At 44.7% G+C, this 21,782-nt stretch overlaps 1 protein-coding gene across 4 annotated transcripts; it reads left to right on the top strand.

Annotated features, from left to right (window-relative positions):
- The first annotated feature begins 784 nt into the window (after positions 1-784).
- MTHFSD (methenyltetrahydrofolate synthetase domain containing) lies at positions 785-21,163 on the top strand. 4 transcript variants are annotated; one of them, XM_050923339.1, is made up of 8 exons: positions 785-851; positions 1,449-1,552; positions 3,252-3,365; positions 4,169-4,282; positions 8,382-8,472; positions 9,167-9,279; positions 9,997-10,122; positions 20,478-21,163. In XM_050923339.1, the coding sequence occupies exons 1-8, from the start codon at positions 824-826 to the stop codon at positions 21,003-21,005; spliced, it is 1,218 nt and encodes a 405-aa protein (XP_050779296.1). In that variant the 5' UTR covers positions 785-823; the 3' UTR covers positions 21,006-21,163. The 4 variants fall into 4 exon arrangements, with proteins under 4 accessions (XP_050779296.1, XP_050779297.1, XP_050779299.1 ...); XM_050923340.1 differs by lacking the exon at positions 3,252-3,365 and adding an exon at positions 3,088-3,201; XM_050923342.1 differs by having other exon boundaries at positions 786-835.
- Positions 21,164-21,782: the final 619 nt, after the last annotated feature.

Here is a 21,782-nt window from a genome sequence, read left to right as displayed (position 1 = left end):
AGTGAAAGAACTTTTAAAATCCAATTATTTGCTCTCATCTTGGACAATGGCAATGGGTGATGCCAGCTTCTCTTTTTGCTCCACTATCCCCTGCCTGGTATTGCTGACAGTGGTTTCATCCGCTGCAGGGGACGTGTAGAGAATGTCTCTATTTGTCTTTACCACAACTGCTTGGGAGTGGATTCCTTGCCCAGGTTTAGTGTTGCTAAGAGCTCCCTGTGACACTCTCGCCATGGAGCACCTCACAAATGCCCAGCTTTTGGCAAGGACATTTTGGCCCTGTTGGAGACACCCTTAGGCTCTGGCCTGGAACTAGGGTGCTGCAGTGACACTCACTGGCTTGAAATGGTCTCCATTCTATACAGGGTTTGCAGTTTGGTTCACTGGCTCTCAGCACCCCCGCTATATACATTGTCCCAGCTCCCCTGGAGACACCCTTGGGCCAGTGGCTTGCGCAGGAGTGGGAGTGGGAAGACGAAACGTCTATTCCCTGCACTTGTGCAAGTCCCTTCAGCGGGGGTTCGCCTCCCACCAGCCTGTGAGCTCTACGGGGCGGGGGCAGGGGGCTAGCTCCCCCGGGGGCGGGTGCAGCGCCGCGCGCTGCGGGCTTCCAGGCGCCACTGCCACCAGCAGACGGGTTGGTTATTGCAGGTGGGCGGGGCGCTTCGCTGGAGAGCCGAGCCAGCCCCACCCCCCGCGGGTCGGTCCGTCGGACTGAGGGTTCTTGTCCGCTCCCGGCCGCCGTAGTCTCTGCAACCACGTGGAGCCGCCAGCTGATGGGTACGGGGCAGACAGGCACGGCGCCTGCCGCTGCTCAGGGGAGATGGAGGCGGGGGTGCGGCTGAGCGCTGGTGGGAACTGCCGGGAGTCCCCGGGGGGGGGGCAGTAACCCCGAGGGGGTGAGGAGTATGGGGGGGGGTAGCGGCTGGACAAGGGGAAGTGGGTGCTCCGTGTCGAGGGGGAGGGAATTGTCCAGGGGCTCCGTCCCCCCCTTGATCGTGGAGGTCAGAGCAGGGGTGCAAAGCTTCTCAGTACCCCAATGCCTAGACAACAAGGAGCCCTTGTGACACCTGAGAGACTGACAACTCTGTGTGGAATGTGGGCATGAGCTTCTGTGGGTTGCCCACGTAAATTGGTTATTCTCTCGGGTGCCACAAGGACTCCTCGTTGGTTTTGCTGATACAGACTAATACAACTGCCACTCTGACACCTGTCTAATGCATAGAGCATTTTGTGCGATTCGGCAATCTTCCTTCCCTGTAGAAGTAAGTGAAGTAGCTGAGATATGTAAGGGTTACTTTAACCGTGGCTGTCCAGTGTGTCCTCAGCACTGTGTTATGGGGAAACGCTAACCTTTATCTCACTGGTCCGGCACTCTGCTGTATATTATATTAATTCATCCTTGCCTTGCCTTGATTCTGCTCCTGCTCCTTATTTCCTTTTGTAAGGTGTCTCCAAATGGGATATCCGGACAAAGATTTGGGACTACATGGAAGCAAATAACCTGGCTGATTTCCCAAGACCAGTGCATCACCGGATCCCCAATTTCAAGGTATTGTGCTTTCTCAGAAATGAACAATATACATTCCTGTCATATGCAAAATGAAAAGTTCTCTTGGCTGGAAACCCTTAAAAATGAAGTGGATAAGTTGTATTTGTGAAATATAAATGGGTTATTCCAGTGTATATCAGAAAATGTTTGTCCATCATACATCCCAACAGTCTGCACAATTAGTGAATAACCATAGCATCTGGGATGGATTGGGGGGAAAAACCTTCAGAATAAAAATTGGCAAATATAACTGAAAAACTAGAGGGGTTTTGTACAGTTCATATTCCTAAATACTGAATGGGATAATAATATCTTGCTCTTATATAATGCTTTTTATCAGTAGATTTCAAAACACTTTACAAAGGAGGTCAGTATTATGACCCCATTTTACAGCTGGGGAAACTGAGGCACCGAGATGCTCTGCCCCAGGTCCTCCAGCAAGCCAGTGGTGGGGCCAAGAATAGAATCCAGGTCCCCTGAGTCCTGTGCTCTCTACCCTAGGCCACACTGTCTATAATGTGCTACTGAAATAGAGTTGTGTAAATGATGGCAGCTGGAGGTATGTAGAGGTAACTGGGCAGCGGTGCCTGAGCCATGTTTTCTGCATAGGAAAGCCGCAGCCTTAATGCCACCAGGTCACTGGGCAGGGAAAAACGAGAGTGTGGTCAGAAGTGGCACTTAATGTACCTGTAAAATATAGCATGTCCAGCACTGGCATCAAAATGCACAAGGGCACGGAGCCACGGCCATTCTATCAGCCTGCCCAGTGACTTGTTGTTTTGATGTTCTGTCATTCTCAGGGAGCGATGGCTGTAGCATTGCATCTGCTTCCAGTGTTGGTGTCCTGAGTGAAAGGAAGCTCTTTCCATTCTCTAGTGCACCTGGACAGTGGATTTGGTCACTAAACATTAAGAGCCGTATTACAACTCTGGCTGCAGTTCTGCTCAGGGGAATAAGTAGGTGTAATGAGCCCCCGGGCTTCCTCGCATGGGCTAGCAGTATCCTGGGTAGCAGTACAAGGGGAAGAACGGCTGCCACCAAGCCACTGCTTCCTCTCCCATGCAGATGGATGGAGAATGAGTGGGCAGGGGATGAACCCAAAGCACCAGCCTGTGCAGTTGAGTTGGTGTAGGGGGGGAAGCAACTTCCCCAAGAAGAGGGCTGGTGTGGCTTTACTTCCTCCTGAAACAAGGGGACCAAGGCACAATTCAGACCCTGCTCTGCTTCTGGGGTAGCATTGCTGGCGCTAGCCCTTATTTGGGGTGGACTACAAGGTGCCAGTTGAATACCCGCTAGTGATCATCAATGAGAGCAAGAGTTGTGGGTACCCAACGCGTCCCCCCCACTTGGATTTCAGTCTGAGTGGTTATGAGTATTTGAGACATCACCAATTTAGCAAGAAATTCTTGGTCCAGCGGGTCAGTGTTAGAAGTAGGGAATTAAATTATATTGCTTGATGGAAGGTGGGAGTTGCCCGTCTCAGATTTGGAAGGTTGTAAACAGTCTGATGACATGCTGCTGTCTTATGAAAACAGGGTGCTTCGCATGCTGCAAGCAGGCTCCCAGGTTTACAGGAATTCAAAACTGCCAGGACCATTAAAATAAACCCTGACGCGCCCCAGAAGACTGCTCGCTTTCTAACACTGGAAGTAAGTGCCAGTAGTCCTTTTCCTTTTTAATGGCTGTTCCATTGATGCAGGGGTCTCACCAGGCTTGCCATGCTGTCCGAGAGCTTGATGTATTCAACAGAACAAGGGAGGTTAAAGTGGACCCTGACAAACCACTAGAAGGAGTTCGACTAGTGGCCTTACAGGTAATTGAACCTCCCCTGAGTGAGGGTGATGCAACCCCAAGTGCTTGAGCAGACCACGTTGTCGAAGGGTTCTTGACATTTATATGGCACCAGCCACATGAGAGCTTTACAAATAAGGGTTATTACCACTTGTACAAATGGAGAAACTGAAGCACCCAGCAAGTTGGTGGCAGAATTTGGAATAAAACTCAGGAAAACCATCCCCCTGCTCTCACCATTAGATACTGTCCCTCCTGTATATACTAGCTGGTACATGACACTTTTCACAACAGAATGAAAGTATTCTCTGTATAGCTGTAAGTCTTCAGGGTGCAGCTACTACAATAGCTGTGGGATAAAAATGCCTCTCATAAAGCCCCCGTGGCTTTGTGTCATGTTGTAATACAGACTTGCAAACGCCTAAACAAATCCAGGTTGAATTCCATCCATACCGTTAATGTAACATCTCTCAATATGCCCCATTTCACATTGACTGTCTGGCATCAGCACATGACGGAAACTAGATTCTTCCACTGCCGTTGAGAATGATCTTACATTTAGATTAGTTCACCAATGTCTTGTTCATCTTTGAAATAAATAATCTTCTCTGATTTTATTGTTTTGCTTATTAGAAAGGATTCATTTGCAAGTATTAAGAATTACTTATTTGTACACATGGTAATTCTGTTTTTTTGCCCAGAGGAGCATTGGTCTTTGTGCTCAAACACATGTCAGTAAAGGATATTTTTTTCTATATAGTTAAAGAAAAATAAGCCTGCCCCCTAATTCTAACATGTAACTGTTGATGGTTCCTATTATCACAGGCAAGGAAAACTTTGTTGGTTCCAACACCGCGACTGAGAACTGGGCTGTTTAATAAGATTGTCCCACCACCAGAAGCAACTAAAGAGATCCTGAGAATATGTGCAACCTCTCAAGTAGGTATCAGAAGTGAGGGGAACTATTTCAGACGAGCAGAGCAGTGGCCTTATCATTATGATTCTGGACTGAGGGTAGAGAGATCTTCACTGTGTAGCCTTGGACAAATCATTTCATCTTTGCATGCCTCTACTCTCGCTCTGTAAGAACAAGGATGATAATATTTCATTTCTGTCTTGTGTCTATGGATTGTAAATTGCTCAATGATGGGCTAGCTCTTGCTAGATGAATGTGTAATGAGCACAGACACAACCATAGCACAAATAACAAGAGAAAAGGCAAACCAAAATTTATTGTTGAGAGTCAGAAAAGTATAGTGAACGTTTTTATCCTTGTTGTTTTTCACTTTCATGCACTCCTCCACTCTCTGTTTGGGCCTGGGACTAACATACAGAAAACTATACTCACGGGAATGCAGCCTAACCAGAAGCAGAATGTTTCAGGCCTGTTACCAGATAGCTGGTGCTCACGGGATTTCAGCCCTTGCTTTGCCTCCCCCAAAAGTGTGGATAAGCTTGAAATAAGCATCAGCTTTTTGCATATTCATCTGAACCATAGAACTATTTAGAGATGCTCTGTCACTTTGCTCTTTGTTTGGGATTTTCAATTTTTTTTTTAAGCTAAAATTGAAATGGTGCAGAAATATTCATTCTCAATGGCTTTATTTACCTGGATCACTGCAAGAAAGTTTCAGAGGCTGTATTTACACACTTAAAAACCTCAGAGTCTGATGCATATTATTTCTGCCTTCTCTTGCACAGTTGAACTTTTGTGCTTAGAAAACTATCACACTATCAGAGGCTCAAAGAATCCTGTGGCACCTTATAGACTAACAGACGTTTTAGAGCATGAGCTTTTGTGGGTGAATACCCACGTCGTCAGATGAATGCATCACCCACGAAAGCTCATGCTCCAAAACGTCTGTTAGTCTGTAAGGTGCCACAGGATTCTTAGTCTGGATCTGTAAAAGCAGCAAACACGGCTACCCCTCTGATACTATCAGAGGCTCGTTCACCTGCACAGCTACCAATGTGGTATATGCCATCATGTGCCAGCAATGCCCCTCTGCCATGTACATTGGCCAAACTGGACAGTCCCTATGTAAAAGAATAAATGGACACAAATCAGATGTCAAGAATTATAACATCCAAAAACCAGTTGGAGAACACTTCAGTCTCCCCGGTCCCTTGATTACAGACCTAAAAGTCGCAATATTACAACAGAAAACTTCAAAAACAGACTCCAATGAGAGACTGCTGAATTGGAATTAATTTTCAAATTGGACACCATTAAATTAGGCTTGAATAAAGACTGGGAGTGGATGGGTCATTACACAAAGTAAAACTATTTCCGCATGTTTATCCCCCCTCCCCCCCAACATTTCCTCACAACTTCTTGTCAATTGCTGGAAATCAGCCATTTTGATTACCACTACAAAAAGTTTTTTTTTTTCTCTCCTGCTGGTAACGGCTCACCTTAACTGATCGCTCTTGTTATAGTGTGTATCGTAACACCCATTGTCTCATGTTCTATCTATTTATCTATCTCTTCCTACTGTATTTTCCACTGCATGCATCCGATGAAGTGGGTTTTAGCCCACGAAACTTATGCTCAAATAAATTTGTCAGTCTCTAAGGTGCCACAAGTACTCTTGTTCTTTTGTGGATACAGACTAACACAGCTGCTACTCTGAAACTAGAGGAGAGAGTATTTTAATGTTTAAAACTGGTTGCTTACTCTGAGTAATAATATTTATGGTGGTTCATCCTTTTTTTTGGGGGGGAGGGGCGAAAGTTAGGGGCAGAACTCTTACCCTTTTGACTCTTAAGGAAATGAACAAAAAGCATCCAAATTAACTAATTTCTGTCACTCAGTTGTGGGGCAGGGGGAATCAATTCTGAGTGGATTTTTTTTGTTGTAAACTGTCAAGTGGTGCTTTGCTGCCCCCTTGTGTACAAATGTCATATTCCAGAGCTGAGTGAGTATGCCACAGTTTCCTGTATTATTTTACCTATTTCTAGTATTTAAAACAAAAATATTGCATTTTTCAATTACTTGGCCAACCCCAGCTAGAGGTGAAGGAAGGAATAAAATTTCAAGACATCAATCCAAACAGACTCCTACATATAATTTGGGGACTGAAAATGTATGGAAACTCTAAAGTGAGCATCGCTGTTAAGAGTTCTCTGAATACTGTTATTTTATTAAAACTGTTAGGAGTTGGAAGTTGTACCATATGTCATTCAAAAGGTAACTTTCTCTTGACCTGCTACCTGGTCTCATATCTGACCTTTCTGTCACGTTAGTGCTATTTTTCAGGCAGACCTGTGCTAGTGAATAAAGTCGTAATGCATCTCTTGCACCTTGCAATCACAAAATACAGCACAAACAAGCCTCAGCACACCTCTGGAAAATAGGCAAGTAAATATTATTTTCTCCATTTTATAGATGGAGAAACTCAGCCACAAAGAGTTGTTCTTCACTGGCTTTATTTTATTCTAGGTTTTAAACATTTGTTTTTTAGTGTGTGTGTCAACCTAACGTAAAGAACAAAGGTTTATCACCTGGATCAGATGCGTGACAAGAGTCTGCCTCATCCTTTATAAACATGTGACTTACTGTGAGTTAATCTCAAAGTAAATCTATCTAACAAAGACAAAACTAAAGAAATGAAACCCCCACATTTTGAGTGCCTCCCATTTTGGGGTGTCCAGGTTGAGACACGTTGGATCTGATTTTCAGAGGTGCTGAGTATCTGCAGCTCCAGGAATCTCTCTTGAACAAATCCTGTGGGGCGGGGGGGACTGTTCATTACGTTTGGCAGTAACATGTACCTCCATACCCTAGGCCCTGAAGTAGAAGGGCTTGCTTCAGGTATCTCAGCTTGACGTCATTACATCAGAGATCTTAGAATATCAGGGTTGGATGGGATCTCAGGAGGTCATCTAGTCCAACCCCCTGCTCAAAGCAGGACCAATCCCCAACTAAATCATCCCAGCCAGGGCTTTGTCAAGCCTGACCTAAAAAACCTCTAAGAAAGGTATTCCACCACCTCCCTAGGTAACCCATTCCAGTGCTTCACCACCCTCCTAGTGAAAAAGTTTTTCATAATATCCAACCTAAACCTCCCCCACTGCAACTTGAGACCATTGCTCCTTGCTCTGTCATCTGGTACCACTGAGAACAGTCTAGATCCATCCTCTTTGGAACCCCCTTTCAGGTAGTTGAAAGCAGCTATCAAATCCACCCTCATTCTTTTCTTCTGCAGACTAAACAATCCCAGTTCCCTCAGCCTCTTCTCATAAATCATATGCTCCAGCCCCCTAATAATTTTTGTTGCCCTCTGCTGGACTCTTTCCAATATTTCCAAATCCTCCTTATAGTGTGGGGCCCAAAACTGGACAGAGTACTGCAGATGAGGCCTCACCAATGCCGAATAGAGGGCAATGATCATGTCCCTCAGTCTGCTGGCTGTGCCCCTACTTATACAGCCCAGAATGCCATTAGCCTTCTTGGCAACAAGGGCACACTGTTGACTCATAAACATCAAAATGTGACAAGGAAGGAAAGTTCAGGAGAATGTGTGGGTAGACAAGCCTGTAATGTCTCTAAACTTCAGCGGTCCCATTTGTAAGCCGAAGTTAATACTTGCCTATTTCACAGACGTTTTGTGAGGATTAATTTGTTAACAATTTTTAACGCACTTTGTGATCCTTCTGTGACTGGTGCGATGCATTACTCTTTCGTGGCATCTGCCAAGATTTTCAAAAATAGGAGCGTGATGTCAGGTTTCAAATACAAATTTAAGCTGCTCAATAACTAGCTTGGTTTTCGGAAGTAACGAAAAGCCACAGCTTCTATTGAAATATGCCAAAAGTGTCAACAGTTTAGCAGAAAATATATTGCAGAATTCTAACTCGCTGGATGCTTAGAGAATAACTTCCCAGACTTCTGATATTTGGCTGTGTATGGGAAGGTACATTTCAGAGCTTGGTTGTTTATTTGGTTTGAGCAAAGGATGCTTGATTATTTTTGATGATGATGATGTTTTACTGAATTGGAAGTGAAACATCCTTAAAATCATGTTTTTCTTCTTAGGGGGTAAAGGATTACAGTGTGCCTATAGGTCTGGACGCAAAAGTCCAAGTGGACCTGGTTGTTGTAGGATCGGTCGCTGTTTCTGAAAAAGGTAGGGGTAAAGGTTGTTAGACATGTTAGAGTTGGGGAGGTTTGGGGGGATAGCAGGATATCAATTTCTCTCTCTTATATTTAAGGGTAATCCCTTTCCATGTGAAGCGTTAGTGGTCTCACTCTGGTTTCTGAAGGCTGGTGTCTACATTACAAAGACGCCATCACTATTCGTTCCCTCTGCTGGGAGTCTGATAGCAGAGTTCCACCAGCCAATTTGTTCTGTGTGCACCGTGCACCTTCAGCAGGGTTCTTTTGGGTGCACCGTGTTTTCAGTTGAACTGTCATGAGGGCGGATATTCTCTGCCTGTAGAGATGGTTCCTCCAGGACAAAGCAGAGACCTGTTGGGTGAGAGAGGCAGCATAAAGGTCATGCACTGCAGCTGCCCATTCTCCACGTATTTGGGGAGTGACCTCGGTATGGCAGCTGTCAGTGCAGGACCTTTCATCAGCATTACATTCACTTGCAAAAAAAAAAAAAGCCTAAGGTGTCTTCTTCATACTTGGGTTAACCGGTACCAACTTCTGAGTCCAGCCTGGTTCAGATGGGCTCTCAGAATATCACCGTGTGCTCAGTTCATGTGCCAGACATCTGTTGCCTTTTTACAAGCATTCTGCTTAATTATTGCCATCTCTTGCACTCTACTGCCCTCAAGTGTTAATTAACTAGCTCACTTTTTATTGGTACATTTTAGGTTGGAGAATTGGGAAAGGGGAAGGTTTTGCAGATATGGAATATGCAATCATGGTGTCAATGGGAGCCATCACAGAGGACACCCCGATAGTTACTATCGTGCATGACTGCCAGGTGAGTTGAAGAACCTCTGAGGGCGCATCTGCAACCATTCAGTACCTTGCATTATAGGCATGTATTGAGCAGCCGAGATTAGAACTGGATGGAATTTTTTGGACAAATTATTTGCCCCGAAATGCAGTTTCAGGATGAGTGAAACTGTCTGCAAATTCAGGTCAAATTCGGCTGAGTAAAAAATGAAGCAGTGGCTGGGGGAGGGAAGAGTCAAAAACAAAACGCTTCGTTTCAACCTTTTCAGAAGGAGACATTTCAACTTTTTGTTTCAAATCAACATTTTGTCTCGGAAATCTAGCTGATGCCTTTAGAAATTAAAATAAGGTAAAAGGCACCCAAAACAAAGCAAAAAACAAAACAAAAATACTATTTCGGTTCGAATGAAACAATATTTTTTCACTTTCCTATTTCAGCGAGGAAATCCCCCAAACTTTATGCTTTGGATCAACCCCAAACAAATTTTTCAGTTCAGCCCCTGAACTGAAAAAAAATCAAATAGTCACTCAGTTCCAGTTGTAACAGTTAAGTAGTTGCAGAGCAGGACTGACTTGTGTCTAGATGTGGGTTTGTTTCAGTGTAATCTGCTTATCTTGTCATCTTAAATGAGAGATTTTTGGTATCTGGGAAGCTGTCTGGAATGAAACTTTCCATGCGAAGTCACAGTTCTGGTGGGGTTGTTTTAATTACTTACCAAATTTCTCTTCCCTCTGGTTGTAGGTGGTTGACATAGCAGAAGAGCTGCTTGATGACCATGATTTAACTGTGGATTACATCCTCACTCCAACAAGAACCATTAAAACAGGCTGTAAACGACCAAAACCACGAGGAATAATATGGTATAAGGTAGGCTACTTCTGCTAATGATGATTTATTGGTACCAAATGCTTGCTTCTGAAACTAATGATGTATCTTCTCCTTCTGTACATCATTAATCCTTCTGGAATGTGTATCCTCTGAATATCCATGAGAACTGCATCTCCAACTAACAAACACTGTATATAGCCAGTGTGAACTGTGGCCTCCTGATGGTGGTGATGAAATAAAAACAAGTAAACAAAGTGGAATCAGGTTGCTGTCTGTTGTATTAGAAACAGTAGGAAGGTGAGGGATGTGTTTGGAAAATGGAAATAAACAAAGACATATTGTTTTCAGGCATCTGTGTGGTTGTTGTAAATGATAGTGGCAAAAACGAGACATGCATTTGCAGGTGGGGTGTCCAATCCTGTGGATTTCAGGCTGTGCCATATGGGGACAGGTTCTCAGATGGTTTAAGTTGTCAGTAAAGCTATGACAACTGACAGGATCTGCCCCACAGAGTATGTCTTGCCTCTTGAATACTTGTTGAAGTGGATTCTGTTCCTTTTTTCATGAGACAATGCAGCAGGGAGAGCTTCATGCCATAAATCCATAGTGGAATGTCTGCCAGTCTATCTTTGCAGGAAAAGTAAGTGTATGTTTTATGAATTAGTGGTAGGGACATTGGTTTTTGCATTGCTGCTAGTGGTTAAGTGTGGCATTTATTTTAAAATAATATATAGATCTAGCTTGTTGAATAGTGCAGAAAGGGATTTCTAAATACTTTCATGCACCAACATGATGAATCCACGCTGCTGGACTTACGTTGATTGGTTGCTAATTTGGATGATCACCACTTTTTTCACAAAGATGTTCACAAATCCAAACAGTTTCACAAATGTTCACACGAATGAATTTGTCTGAAAGTTCATATTGGAAAGGGCTTTATTTATAATCTGATTTTGATTGTTTTCCTCTTTAAAAGTCTTAAGTCATCTGACCTGGAGAAGAGCTCTGTGTTACCTTGAAAGCTTGCTTCTCTCACCAACAGAAGTTGGTCCAATAAAAGAGATTACCTCACCCATCTTGTCTTTCTCAAGTCATCCAGTCAGGCAGCAGAAACACCACCATATGCCTCAAGTGGCAATTTGCACACTACAGATAATGAATAGCAAATTGTTGTTTGCATAAACTATCCAGGAAATATTTGTAAGAAATTAGTACTTTTGTAGAAGCCAGGATCAGTTGGCAAACATTTTGCAAACTGAAAAAAGGGCTAAAGTTGTAAAGTAACTTATCTGCAACAAATAACTCCACCAACTCTATTTATTTTTCTATCATGGGGGAGTATTCTAACCTGGTTGTGGGTGAGTTACCGAGAGCTCCTTTTGTGTTAGTGCATTTCATAATTGAAATATTTCACATGGAGATTTTCTTATACTCAAGCTCATTTAACAGAATTGTTTGAAGTCCCAGCTCTTGTGCCCCATCCATCTTGCCAGCATGGCTTTGATCACGTTCTCCCTTCATGTCGGAATTCAGCCTCAATAAATTACCTTGCTAACATTTTCTCTCCACTTCCCTTCACCAGCTAACTCTGCAAAGGTCTGGAGAAGACAAAATCTCTTGAAAAGTCCTTTAATCTTTGTGCTGCTTTTGACACTCTCGCAGACGAGGTTAGTCTCTAGCTAACCTGTGTATCAAAATGGATGTGGTCTTTGCATTTCTTCTCTTTTCTTCACTTATCAGAGAAAGATTAAAGACCAACCATATAACAGCGCTTGGGACACAGGCTTAACAGCACTTAAGGCACTTCCATCTGTTCACATTTGTCACGTGCTCAGACATATTTTACCAAACCATACAACTTCTATGCTGTGTCAGAAACCATTTTATTTTCAGTGGTGGTGTTCACCCTTGGATGTGCTTACTTGTTTTCCCATCATTGATTTAGTGGGGGATTGGTCCTGCTTTGAGCAGGGGGTTGGACTAGATGACCTCCTGAGGTCCCTTCCAACCCTGATATTCTGTGATCATTGCTTGATTTGACTGTATTATTACTGTTTGTGTCTCTTATCTCATGTGCTAAGCATGGACTGTGTAGTTTTCACCACATATTAAAACACATCTATTAGGAATGTTTTCAGTAGAACGGCAACTAGTGCCTGATGCTCAACCCGAGGAAGTCAGTGGAAGGGCTCTCATTGATGTGAGTGGGCTTTGGATCAGGCCCTAACTCTACCAAGTTTTTTTTCATGTTTATTCATAACCAAAGAGCTAGAAGAAGGGGGGGGGAGTTATTTTCTCTCTCTCTCTCTCTCTCTCACACACACACACACAGCTGTTATGTATGCTGTGCCGTAGAGGTTTGTTGTTTTTGAGGCAAGAAGGAAAAGACGGCCGAAATTTTCAAAGCTGGTGCTTGAATTTAGGCTTCTTGTCCATATTTTTGGCACCTAAGTAAAGGTGACCTACTTTTCAAAGATGTTGAGCTCCCACAGCTCACATGGATTTCAGAGAGATTTTGGAGTGCTCATTTTCTCTGAAAATCAGGCCATTTTTGAGGCTCACTTTCTCAGGATACTGAATATCCTTCTCCCATTGACTCTCCACCTCCCAGGAGCTCTCAGCATCTTGCAGTAGCCAGCCCTTGTTTAGGAGCCTAAATTTTAATAAGGACCCAACCTTGATAGTTTTGACCAGAGTCTCTGTCCTGAAGCGCTAACAACTGAGGTCAGATGGACTTGAAATGACACAGGAAAAGATTGCACTGGACATGGGGATGGTGGGACAAGAAGAGACTTGGGAAGATATTGAAGACATACTGTACCAAAATGCTACTGCTTGTATAGTTGTACCACCTACGATTCAGTGGTGGTAATATTACCCTTTCCTAACACATCATCAGTACTTGCGCTATTAAGACATGAATGAGGACCAAGATCCGGGGAGAGGAGGGGAATATTTCGATTTCTGTTCCTCAGCGTGGTAACGATCATCCATGTTTCTGGTACAGCGAAAGAACTAAATTTCCAGGTTGTTAATTCACTGCGAACAAAGTAACATGCGTACTTATTTTTGTTATCTTGTCATTATGGGCATTTCCGTGTGAATAACTGCTACACACAGTGTCTCAGAGCTGGGAGGTCTAGTTAATCCTGTCCTTAAAACTACAGGATTTTGTTGCGGCTATTTAAGAGTTTGTCCATAAGCTCATGACTCCCAATCCTACATCCTTTTCTCCTTCTTCAAATCCTGGCTTTGCCATTGCATTCCTGTATCTCTGAGCAAAAATAAATTAGCCAAGAGGTAGTGGATAAAAGACTCATCTTCTAAACAGGATGTTTTGTCAATGGACTGTAGTTTAAGTGTGTTTAGTAAGGGATGTCTGTGAGATGTGTAAATTGCCTTTGAAACAAAAGTTCACCCTTCAGAAACGTGGCTTGCTCAAGCAAAGACAACAGTGGCTTAAGGGTTTATATAAAGTAGGGTATTCCTGCTTGCAAACACTAGGCTAGGGCTAAGCATTGCCCTGGGAGATGTGCTTAATTTGGTGAGAAGCTGTTAGGCGAGTAGCTATTAGCAAACATGCTCTGTTTTCAGCATTCACACACTGTGCATGTTCTTAAAATTGAGAGGCAGGATGAGAAACTTATTCGTCAAACAATGCACACCACAAAAATTAAAGTTAAATGCAGTGCTCAGACAGGTTTCAGGTTTTCTTACCACTTTGATTACTGGAAAAGTGGAGGAAAAAGTAATGATTCAGATCCTGGTGTAAATTGGCATTGCTCCATGTATGATACCAATTTATACCAGTTGAATACCTGGCCCAACAGATTTTCACCATAGCCTGCATTCTGCAACACGGTGTGTGGTTGTGGCCAAGATATTTGTTGTAATGAAAAGAAATGTGTTGCATGCACATTTCCAACAAGGAAAACATAACGAAATGCTGGGATTGGTATCACAGAAATGATCATTCCATGTCTCTGAAAGACTTTTGGATCCTTTAGTGGTGCCTGACGGTATACAGTAGGTACAATATGGCTCAATTCTCCTCCACTTACACCAGTTTAACACTAATGTAGCATTATTCACTTTGAAGAAGCCACTTCTGATTTACACCAGTGTAAGTGTAAACAGCAGCAGCCCTAAACTGTCCTGTCTAAAGTGCTAGGTGCTCTAAAAATGCTTAGTCAGCAGTAACTTCTTATCTAGCTCTGTTTCTTTGTTTTCCAAAGGAGCTGTGTATAATGGAAGCTGCTAGGAGCTGAGAAGTTTAGCCATGTGATTCAGGTGCTGACATGGGAGCTGATCCCTCTTGAAAACCTGGCAATTTATTTAAATGCCACAATGGGAGCTGTTAGCTCTTGTGAAAATCTAGCCCAGTGTCTCTGAGGAAAACGCTAAATGCATGAGGTAACAGTTTTTCTGGTGGCAGCTGTGATCTGTGACTAGGTATTTGTCCGTCTTTGTCACAGTTCTTTGCATTTTACTTTATAAAAAAAATAAAAAGCACAAAATAACCAGAGTAATTTAATATAATTATATATATTTGGGGTAGTGGAGGGGGAGATGAGAATAGTTAGTGCAAAATAACAGAAATTTCATTAACCTTTTTTTAAAAATAGAAAAGATTTAGAACGTATTTATGCTTCTGTTGTTGAGAGTTTGAGAGAGAACCTTTGTCTGCCCTACGCACTTTTTAGCAACACAGCCGTGCCACTACAACCGTGCCGCTAAAAGGCACACAGTGTAGCCGCTGTTTGTCGGAGGGAGAGAGCTCTCTCGCCAACAAAACACTTCCACCCTCAATGAGCGGTGGCAGCTTTGTCAGCAGGAGAGCGCTGTTCACACCAGTGCGTTCTGTCAGTAAAACTTTTGTCATTTGGGGTATGTGTGTGTTTTTTTTAACACTCCTGAAGACAAAAGTTTTGCTGACGAAGTTCCAGTGTAGACGAAGCCCCTGACAGAAACAGCAAAAGGATTCCTGCTAAAGAAACAAATTGTGGGGTTGGGGAGGGGGAACTTTGGTATAAGGTTGGGGGTGAGAGGGAATGTAACTGAGGGCAGAAATAGCCCTGCAATAAGTGACAGCCTGCTTCTGAATCAGAAGTAGACAGTAATGTCAAATGGGCGCATTGTACAAAGTCGTCCCCCCCACCAGCCCCTTATTACTAGGAAGCTATGCAATAAAGGATGTGGGCCGGATTCTGATCCCGGTGTGCACTGGTGTAACTCCCTCAGCACCAATCTAAGGTCCAATCCTGCACCATTAAAGTTGATGAGCGTTTTACCATTTGTTACAGTGGTGTAGGATGGAACCTAAATGAGATCAGACTCTAGTTGAAGGACTTAACGTGTAAGGCTTTGGACAACACTTAGACACCTTGTTGAGCCAATGAAATGGCTAGAAATTGCTACTTGCCCTGCTGCAGTTGCTGTGTGGTTCACTGATCTCCTTCGCTGAGTGTATTTTGGAATAGCATCCGCCGCTATCAGTTGTATGGGTTTCTGTGCATCAGCCACCTTTGCTTCCTTTTCGCCACTGCTAGATGCTAGCAGGTTTTGCGACCTTCAAAAAGGGAAGGGACGGGGCATTGCTTGGTGCTAACATTCTTTACATTTTCTGGTACCTTCAGAGGAATCTGCTTGGGCAGTTAGGGCCAGATCTACAAAGGTATTTAGATGCCTAAAATTCCAGATAGGAATCTAATCATATTAGGTGCTTCTGAAAATTCCATTAAACACTTAACTCCCACTGGAGTTCAGTGGAAGTTTGTCACCAACTCATTTAATAGGCACTTGCTGCATCCTTAGGCACCTAATTACTTTGTAAATCTGTCCCTTAGCAAAATTTACTGCTGGGGGAATTCTGGGCCAAAAAATTAAAAATTCTGCATACTATTTTAAAATTCTGCATATTTTATTTGTCAAAATAACACAATGTAATTATGCCAGTTTCAAGTATTTTGGTAATTAATTTCAAAATGTCTGTCAACAAGAATGTTTGTAACAATACAGACAACAAAAAAGATTGAGGAAATGTTTTTTGACAAATAGAGTCCTTACTAGGCATATTTATACAGAACTTTGAGTAAGAAATCATTTAAACTACAATATAAAAATGTATTTCCTGCACCGCTCGGAAGCAGTGCAAAGGCTTGGGGGAGTCAAGGGTAACGGAAGAGCTGAGGGAGAGGGAAGTAATTGCTGGGAAGTGAACATGGAGGGTTGTTGGATGTGAGTGGGAGAAGTATGGAACAGGTTTTTTGGGGTAGGGGGTGGGGAGCCTTCTTCATGAAGACCCTGGGAGAGGCTAGGGGTCAATCAGTCAGGCACATCTGCTCCTGTCCCCATGTGGCCCTGCTTCCCCTGCCCCCTGTTCCCATATGGCTCACTGCACTCACTGCCGCCCATCCTCATGTCTCTGCACCCTCACTCCCATTCAGCCCCCGTTCCAGTCTGTCCCCTCACTAGTCCTTCTGAACACCACGGCCCGGGGCCGGAGGAGCTGGCTCCCCTTCTTCCCCCTTCCTCTGCGGCTGGTGGAGCTCACTTTCCCGCAGCAGCTGCAGGAGCTGAGTCTGCCCCTGTGGGCCCATGGCCAGAGGAGCTGGCATCTCCCGCCCTGGCCCGAGGCATTTGCTCTCCTTGCCCCAGAGCAGTTCTGTGCCCCCCCGATTGGAGGGAGTGACTGTGCCCCTGCTTGCCCCCCTTTGTGCACGCCCATGACGCAGAGAGATCTCAGAGCCCTTGGCACAGGTGAATAAATTATCACCATTTTACAGAGGGGGGGAATCCTAGCCAGAAGGCGATTAAATGACTTACCCAGACCACCTGCCGAGCCAGTGGCCATCCAAATAGAACCCAAGTCTCAGTTCTGTGCTTTAACCATTAGATGAGGCTGGGAAGTGACTGCACGTGTCAAACCAGGAAATGGACAGCGTGGAGGAGGAGATTGTCCTTGGATTCCCTCCACTTCCAGACAAATCACTGCAGCCCTCAAGAAAAAAGTAGCTTTTGCATGATTATAATTAGCAACACATTGTCCTACCGCAGAGGAGTTCTTTGGTATTTTACAACAGAGCAGACAGCTGATTTCCCTTCTCCTCCCTAGCCGCCCAGCCGCTCCACAGATGGGTTTGTTAGATGCATACACCGAAACCCCAAACTGCCTCTTTCTCTCCCCCCCTCCTTTTTTTTTGGTGGAGGAGTTAGAAATTTTGGTTGCACTCCCCCTGAAGTGACCAGCAAGGCTCCCATAGGAATAGGACTACATCCATTGGGCAGATTGCATTGCCCTGCTCCTGTCATGGACATGAAACGGGCAGCAGAACGAGGGTGGTTCTTTGGCATGGGCAGGGGTGGGGGGTAGTAGGATATGGGGAGCCATTGGTAGGTATGCATCACCAGTAGGAAAGGTGGGTTCGGGGGGCAGGACAGGATTTTCAGCTATGAGCACTTGTCTCACTTCCACTTGTGATTAAGCTCATCTAGGATATCTCAGTGTGAGATCTACTGGTGCAAGGGGGAAGCTCTAGGGAGCACTTTATAGTGTCCATTGTACTAAGGTATAGGTACAACCGCCCAGTCACATGATGAATTCAGAATCCCAGGGTTCATTTGAAAAAAAATGTTTCCCTCATGGAAACAAAGAGAAGCTTGAAAACCTAACCCACGTGTTAACTGGTGCCTCCCGAAGTTTGCAGTCAGCCTGAAGCAATAACTCCAAGAAATACAAACTGCCCCATTTAATTTTAACTCTGAAACCTGCTGCCCCGCCAAGGAGAGCTAGGGCCATGTCAGAGCTGGGGGTTGGTCCTGGCAGCCGGTGGGGAAGTCCCCTTTGGGGGGGTATCCCTGTGGCTCTGGATTGCTTTAATTTGGTTTTGTCCACAGTGTCCTGAAGGGTCTGGGAATTCTTTGCCCATCCCATGTGCACAGGCTGTGTGAGGAGGTGAAGGTTTGCCCTTGGTAGTGTTGATCTTTCTAAATAAAGATTCTGGATGCATGTTTTGAGCTAAGTTTGACTTTAGGGTGAAAGAAACTGTACAGTTGGTTCGTACTAGGCTAGGCTTGTTTCTGGGTACTGCAGCGATTAGTTACATGAGTGTAGAAAAATGTTTTTCCTGTTTGGTTTAATTTAGCATAGAGCTTGCATTTCACATGGACAACAAATGTTCCTAATTGTTGGCCAGGAAAAACAAAGTAAGATGGCTTCAGCCATTTGTCTAATGTCATATTGCCCAGCTCAGGGGAAGCTGCTGTTGGTTTCAGGAATCTGAAAGTACTTGGCAAAGAAAAATGCATCTCTCCAAGAATCAGTAGAGTCATAACTCATCAAAATATGAAAATGGCATGTACTTTTCAGAGTGCTCAGGCTCCCATGGCTGCTATGGAAACATGTACATCTCTGAACTGCCAGCTTGTGTTAGCTTCTAGAAGAATTACGGTACAGTTAAAAAAAAAAAAGTGCTTGTTAAGGGCCTTTAGCAAGGTCAAAACTCACTGGTGCTGCACCTTTTGCTGGTCATCTGGGAATTAGCTCTTTTCCAGCCTCAGAGCGCCCTCTACTGGCCGGTGTCTCACCTGCCTCAAGCCCCCATGTCCCTCTCAGACCCTGGTGCCCTTTACCTTGGGTTCTGCCCCAGCAGTACCCACACGCTCGGAGTCTCCCCTCCCAGGGGAACCCCCTTCCCCTAAGCCCACCTTGCCTCAATGGCTACTGCCGGTCTTCATCCAGACCCCTCTCACTGGGGCAAACCACAGTCCATAATGGCCACTTATCATCAGTAAGGGGGTTGGACCAGCTGCCTCCGCCTATCCCCGGGTTACACCTCTTCAGCCCCAGTAGCTGCCTTGGGCCTTTAACAAGGCCTCAGCCTGGGGAGTTGCCAGGCTGGAGCTCCTCTTGCCTTTCTCCGTCCCTGCTCTGCTTCAGGTACTCTTTTCTCCCAGGCAGCCAGATCCTTCTCCCTCTAAGGCTGGAGAGAGACTGTCAGCTCCTGGCTCACAGCCCCTTTATAGGGCCAGCTGTGGACTGATTGAGCGTGGCCCCAGCTGTGGCTGCTTCCCCAGTCAGCCTCGCCCTGTCCACCAGACCAGGGTAACTGCCCTGCTCAGGGCCCAATTCCAGCACCTTTTACTCCCAACCCATGTGGGCCAGAATGGAGGCAGCCTTTGTTTTAAACTAATTGTTCTCATTCTATCACTGGTTCATATATGAACTATTAGGCTGAAACAAGAGGAAACCAGGCCTGACTTTTGGTCTGAGCCTGAAAGTAAAACTCTTTGAGGTTCACAGACCTGAAATCCTGCAGAGGCATTCGCAAACCCTGGAGAGACCTGAATTGCCTCCCCTATACCTGGATGGGCCTTGATGCCCCACCTGCTCCCATCTACCACCAGCAACTTCTTGGCCCCTTTTCCCTTGTAGATTGCTGAGGTGGAGTCAACCAAGTGCCCTGGCACCCTGCTAATTTCAGAGGGCAGATCTCCTGAAAGGTAAACATCTTGCTTGTCCGCAAGCTTATCAACAGCCAAGCAAGCAATGCCCCTTCTCCTTCCAGCTACTGCAGTGGGCTTTGCTACAATTCAGAGGCTGAGAGCCCGACCATGTTATACAGTAACTAGGGAGTTCTTGAGTTTCCTGTAACTCATGAGCTGCAACTTAGGCCCTTTCATGGCCCAGACTGGTAGCATTCAGCAGTGAGAATAGGAGTCTTTCCTGGACCACTGCTGATGAGGCTTATCATAACTGGGATGTGATGGAGAAAGCGCAGGCCTCGTTCTAAAGACCAGCTGCCCCTAAAGATCCTGGCAAGGAAGGAGACCACCACCCACGCCCCACTGACTTTGAGAGGGATGGGGAGGGGAAAACATATGAGGCCACTCAGAGTGCAACAGAAAGCGGGCTGTGCCTGTGATGGGGAGAAATGATGGAAGGGAAATTTTGGGGGCAGGGCCAGGCAACTTGTCAGAGAAAAATGTGAACACAGTTTCAGCCAGTTTCCACGAGGGAAGCATGGGGGATGCAGTCCTTGTGCTAGATTTTAACACACATAATTTACATCACATGCAGAATCTTGTATTGATGCAACATTAAAGTTGCAAATCCGAACATTCACAAGTCAGCAAATTCCAAAGTCCAGTAGCTCTGGGTTGGCTGGTTATTTTCTGCTGGATCTGCATTGTGCAGCCTGCATAGTGACTAGTGGTTTTGGTTGCCCTGCCACGTATGTTCATGGAAGTCAGCCCACAGTTAGTAAAGTTTGTTGAATGCTCTGGGCACATTGAAGGATGATGACCAAACGAGATCAGAATCTGATCTGACCCTATATGTTGGGTTAATTAAAAAAAAACACACCCTCAAACTTGTTTCTGTTTTAATTTTGTAGATCAGCTACGAGGTGCTGGAAAGAATCCCAATCCTAAAGAATCTTCGCTATAGAGAGAAGCAGGCAGGCAAAGATGTTACCCTGAAAGACGAACATCCAGACTTTCCAAACGCCAGGAAACCAGCAGACTCCGATGAAAATGCCAAGACTGGAAATACAAAACTGCAAACTGAGTCCACCTCAGCCCAAATTGGACATCGTCATGTTGGAAATGATTCTTTAAGTACCAAATCAGAGACACATGGTGCACTCACCACTGTCTATGTAGGTAATATACCTCCAGGCACAAGAGTTAGTGAGTTAAAAAGTGCTTTAAGAGAATTCCATGCATCCCCGTTGCGGCTCAGTTGGCAAGGAGCACAGGGCAGGGCTTTTCTTGATTACACGGATAAAATGACTGCTGAGAGTGTTGTATCCTCTTTGAAAGGCTTAAACCTCAGGGGTCAGACTTTGCGAGTTGAGATGGCCAAGAACCAGAGAAACAAAGGGCAAGTAGAAATCAGTGGACAGAGACATAAATATGAGTAGAAAAATTTAGGTACATCTTCATTGTTCAGCAAGAATCCAGCCTAGTTTTTCAAGGATCTCAGCACAGTCTCTAACTTTGTGGACTAAACAGTATCCAACAATAGAATTTAAAAGCCAGCTTTTCTAGCCAATTAGGCATGCAGTTGTAGAAACAGTCAGCAAATCAGCTGTACAAGTGTTCATGCAAATCAAGTCTTTGCCTATGCAGATGACAAATTGGCCGTTTCTGCATACAGTTACTCAGTGTGTCTTCAGTTGCCAGTAGTTGCAGTGCACTAGATAGGTATGTCATTGTACACTCATACACATTCGTTTGCACACATGCCTTGTTTGGAAAACTGCCCCAAGGAATCCATGTACCCACAATTCTAGCCAGATGCCTATATTCTGTCATCAGTGCTGGCAGGGAAATGTACCAGCACAGCTCTGCACATGCATTTAGAGGTGAACTTTTGAAAATCTAGTCTGTGGGATGCAACACTTGCCAGACAGGGCCCAATCCTGTGAGGCGCAAAGGACAGCTGGTTAGGAAAACTGCCCCCTCTCCCACCCCCGAAAAAAAGGCATTTTGAGGTTTGCAACACAATGTTGTGACAAATGAGAAAAAATTCACATAAATATTTTGTTGAAAAGCAATTTTTCAATGCCGTTGGGTGGATTGTGATTCGTGGGGACAGTGAGGTGTTTGTTTGGGTGGTAGTTGTTTTTTACCATCTCTCCGACTGAGCATGGTCAGCACCTGTTAACTTCACCTGAAACTGACAGTACTGAGCACCC

This window comes from Gopherus flavomarginatus, chromosome 14 (assembly GCF_025201925.1).
Source record: "Gopherus flavomarginatus isolate rGopFla2 chromosome 14, rGopFla2.mat.asm, whole genome shotgun sequence".
NCBI classification, from domain to species: Eukaryota; Metazoa; Chordata; order Testudines; family Testudinidae; genus Gopherus; species Gopherus flavomarginatus.
The sequence above is the reverse complement of the archived record's forward strand: the minus strand, read 5'-3'. Positions and strand labels throughout refer to the sequence as shown.

What these genes read in the sequence shown, in the direction of transcription:
- MTHFSD (XM_050923339.1), top strand. Translation starts at nt 824, where the DNA reads ATGGAGGCGGGGGTGCGGCTGAGCGCTG. An exon ending in ACCGGATCCCCAATTTCAAG is followed by an intron (nt 1,553 to 3,251) that starts GTATTGTGCTTT and finishes CCATTGATGCAG; the next exon opens with GGGTCTCACCAGGCTTGCCA. An exon ending in GGTCGCTGTTTCTGAAAAAG is followed by an intron (nt 8,473 to 9,166) that starts GTAGGGGTAAAG and finishes GGTACATTTTAG; the next exon opens with GTTGGAGAATTGGGAAAGGG.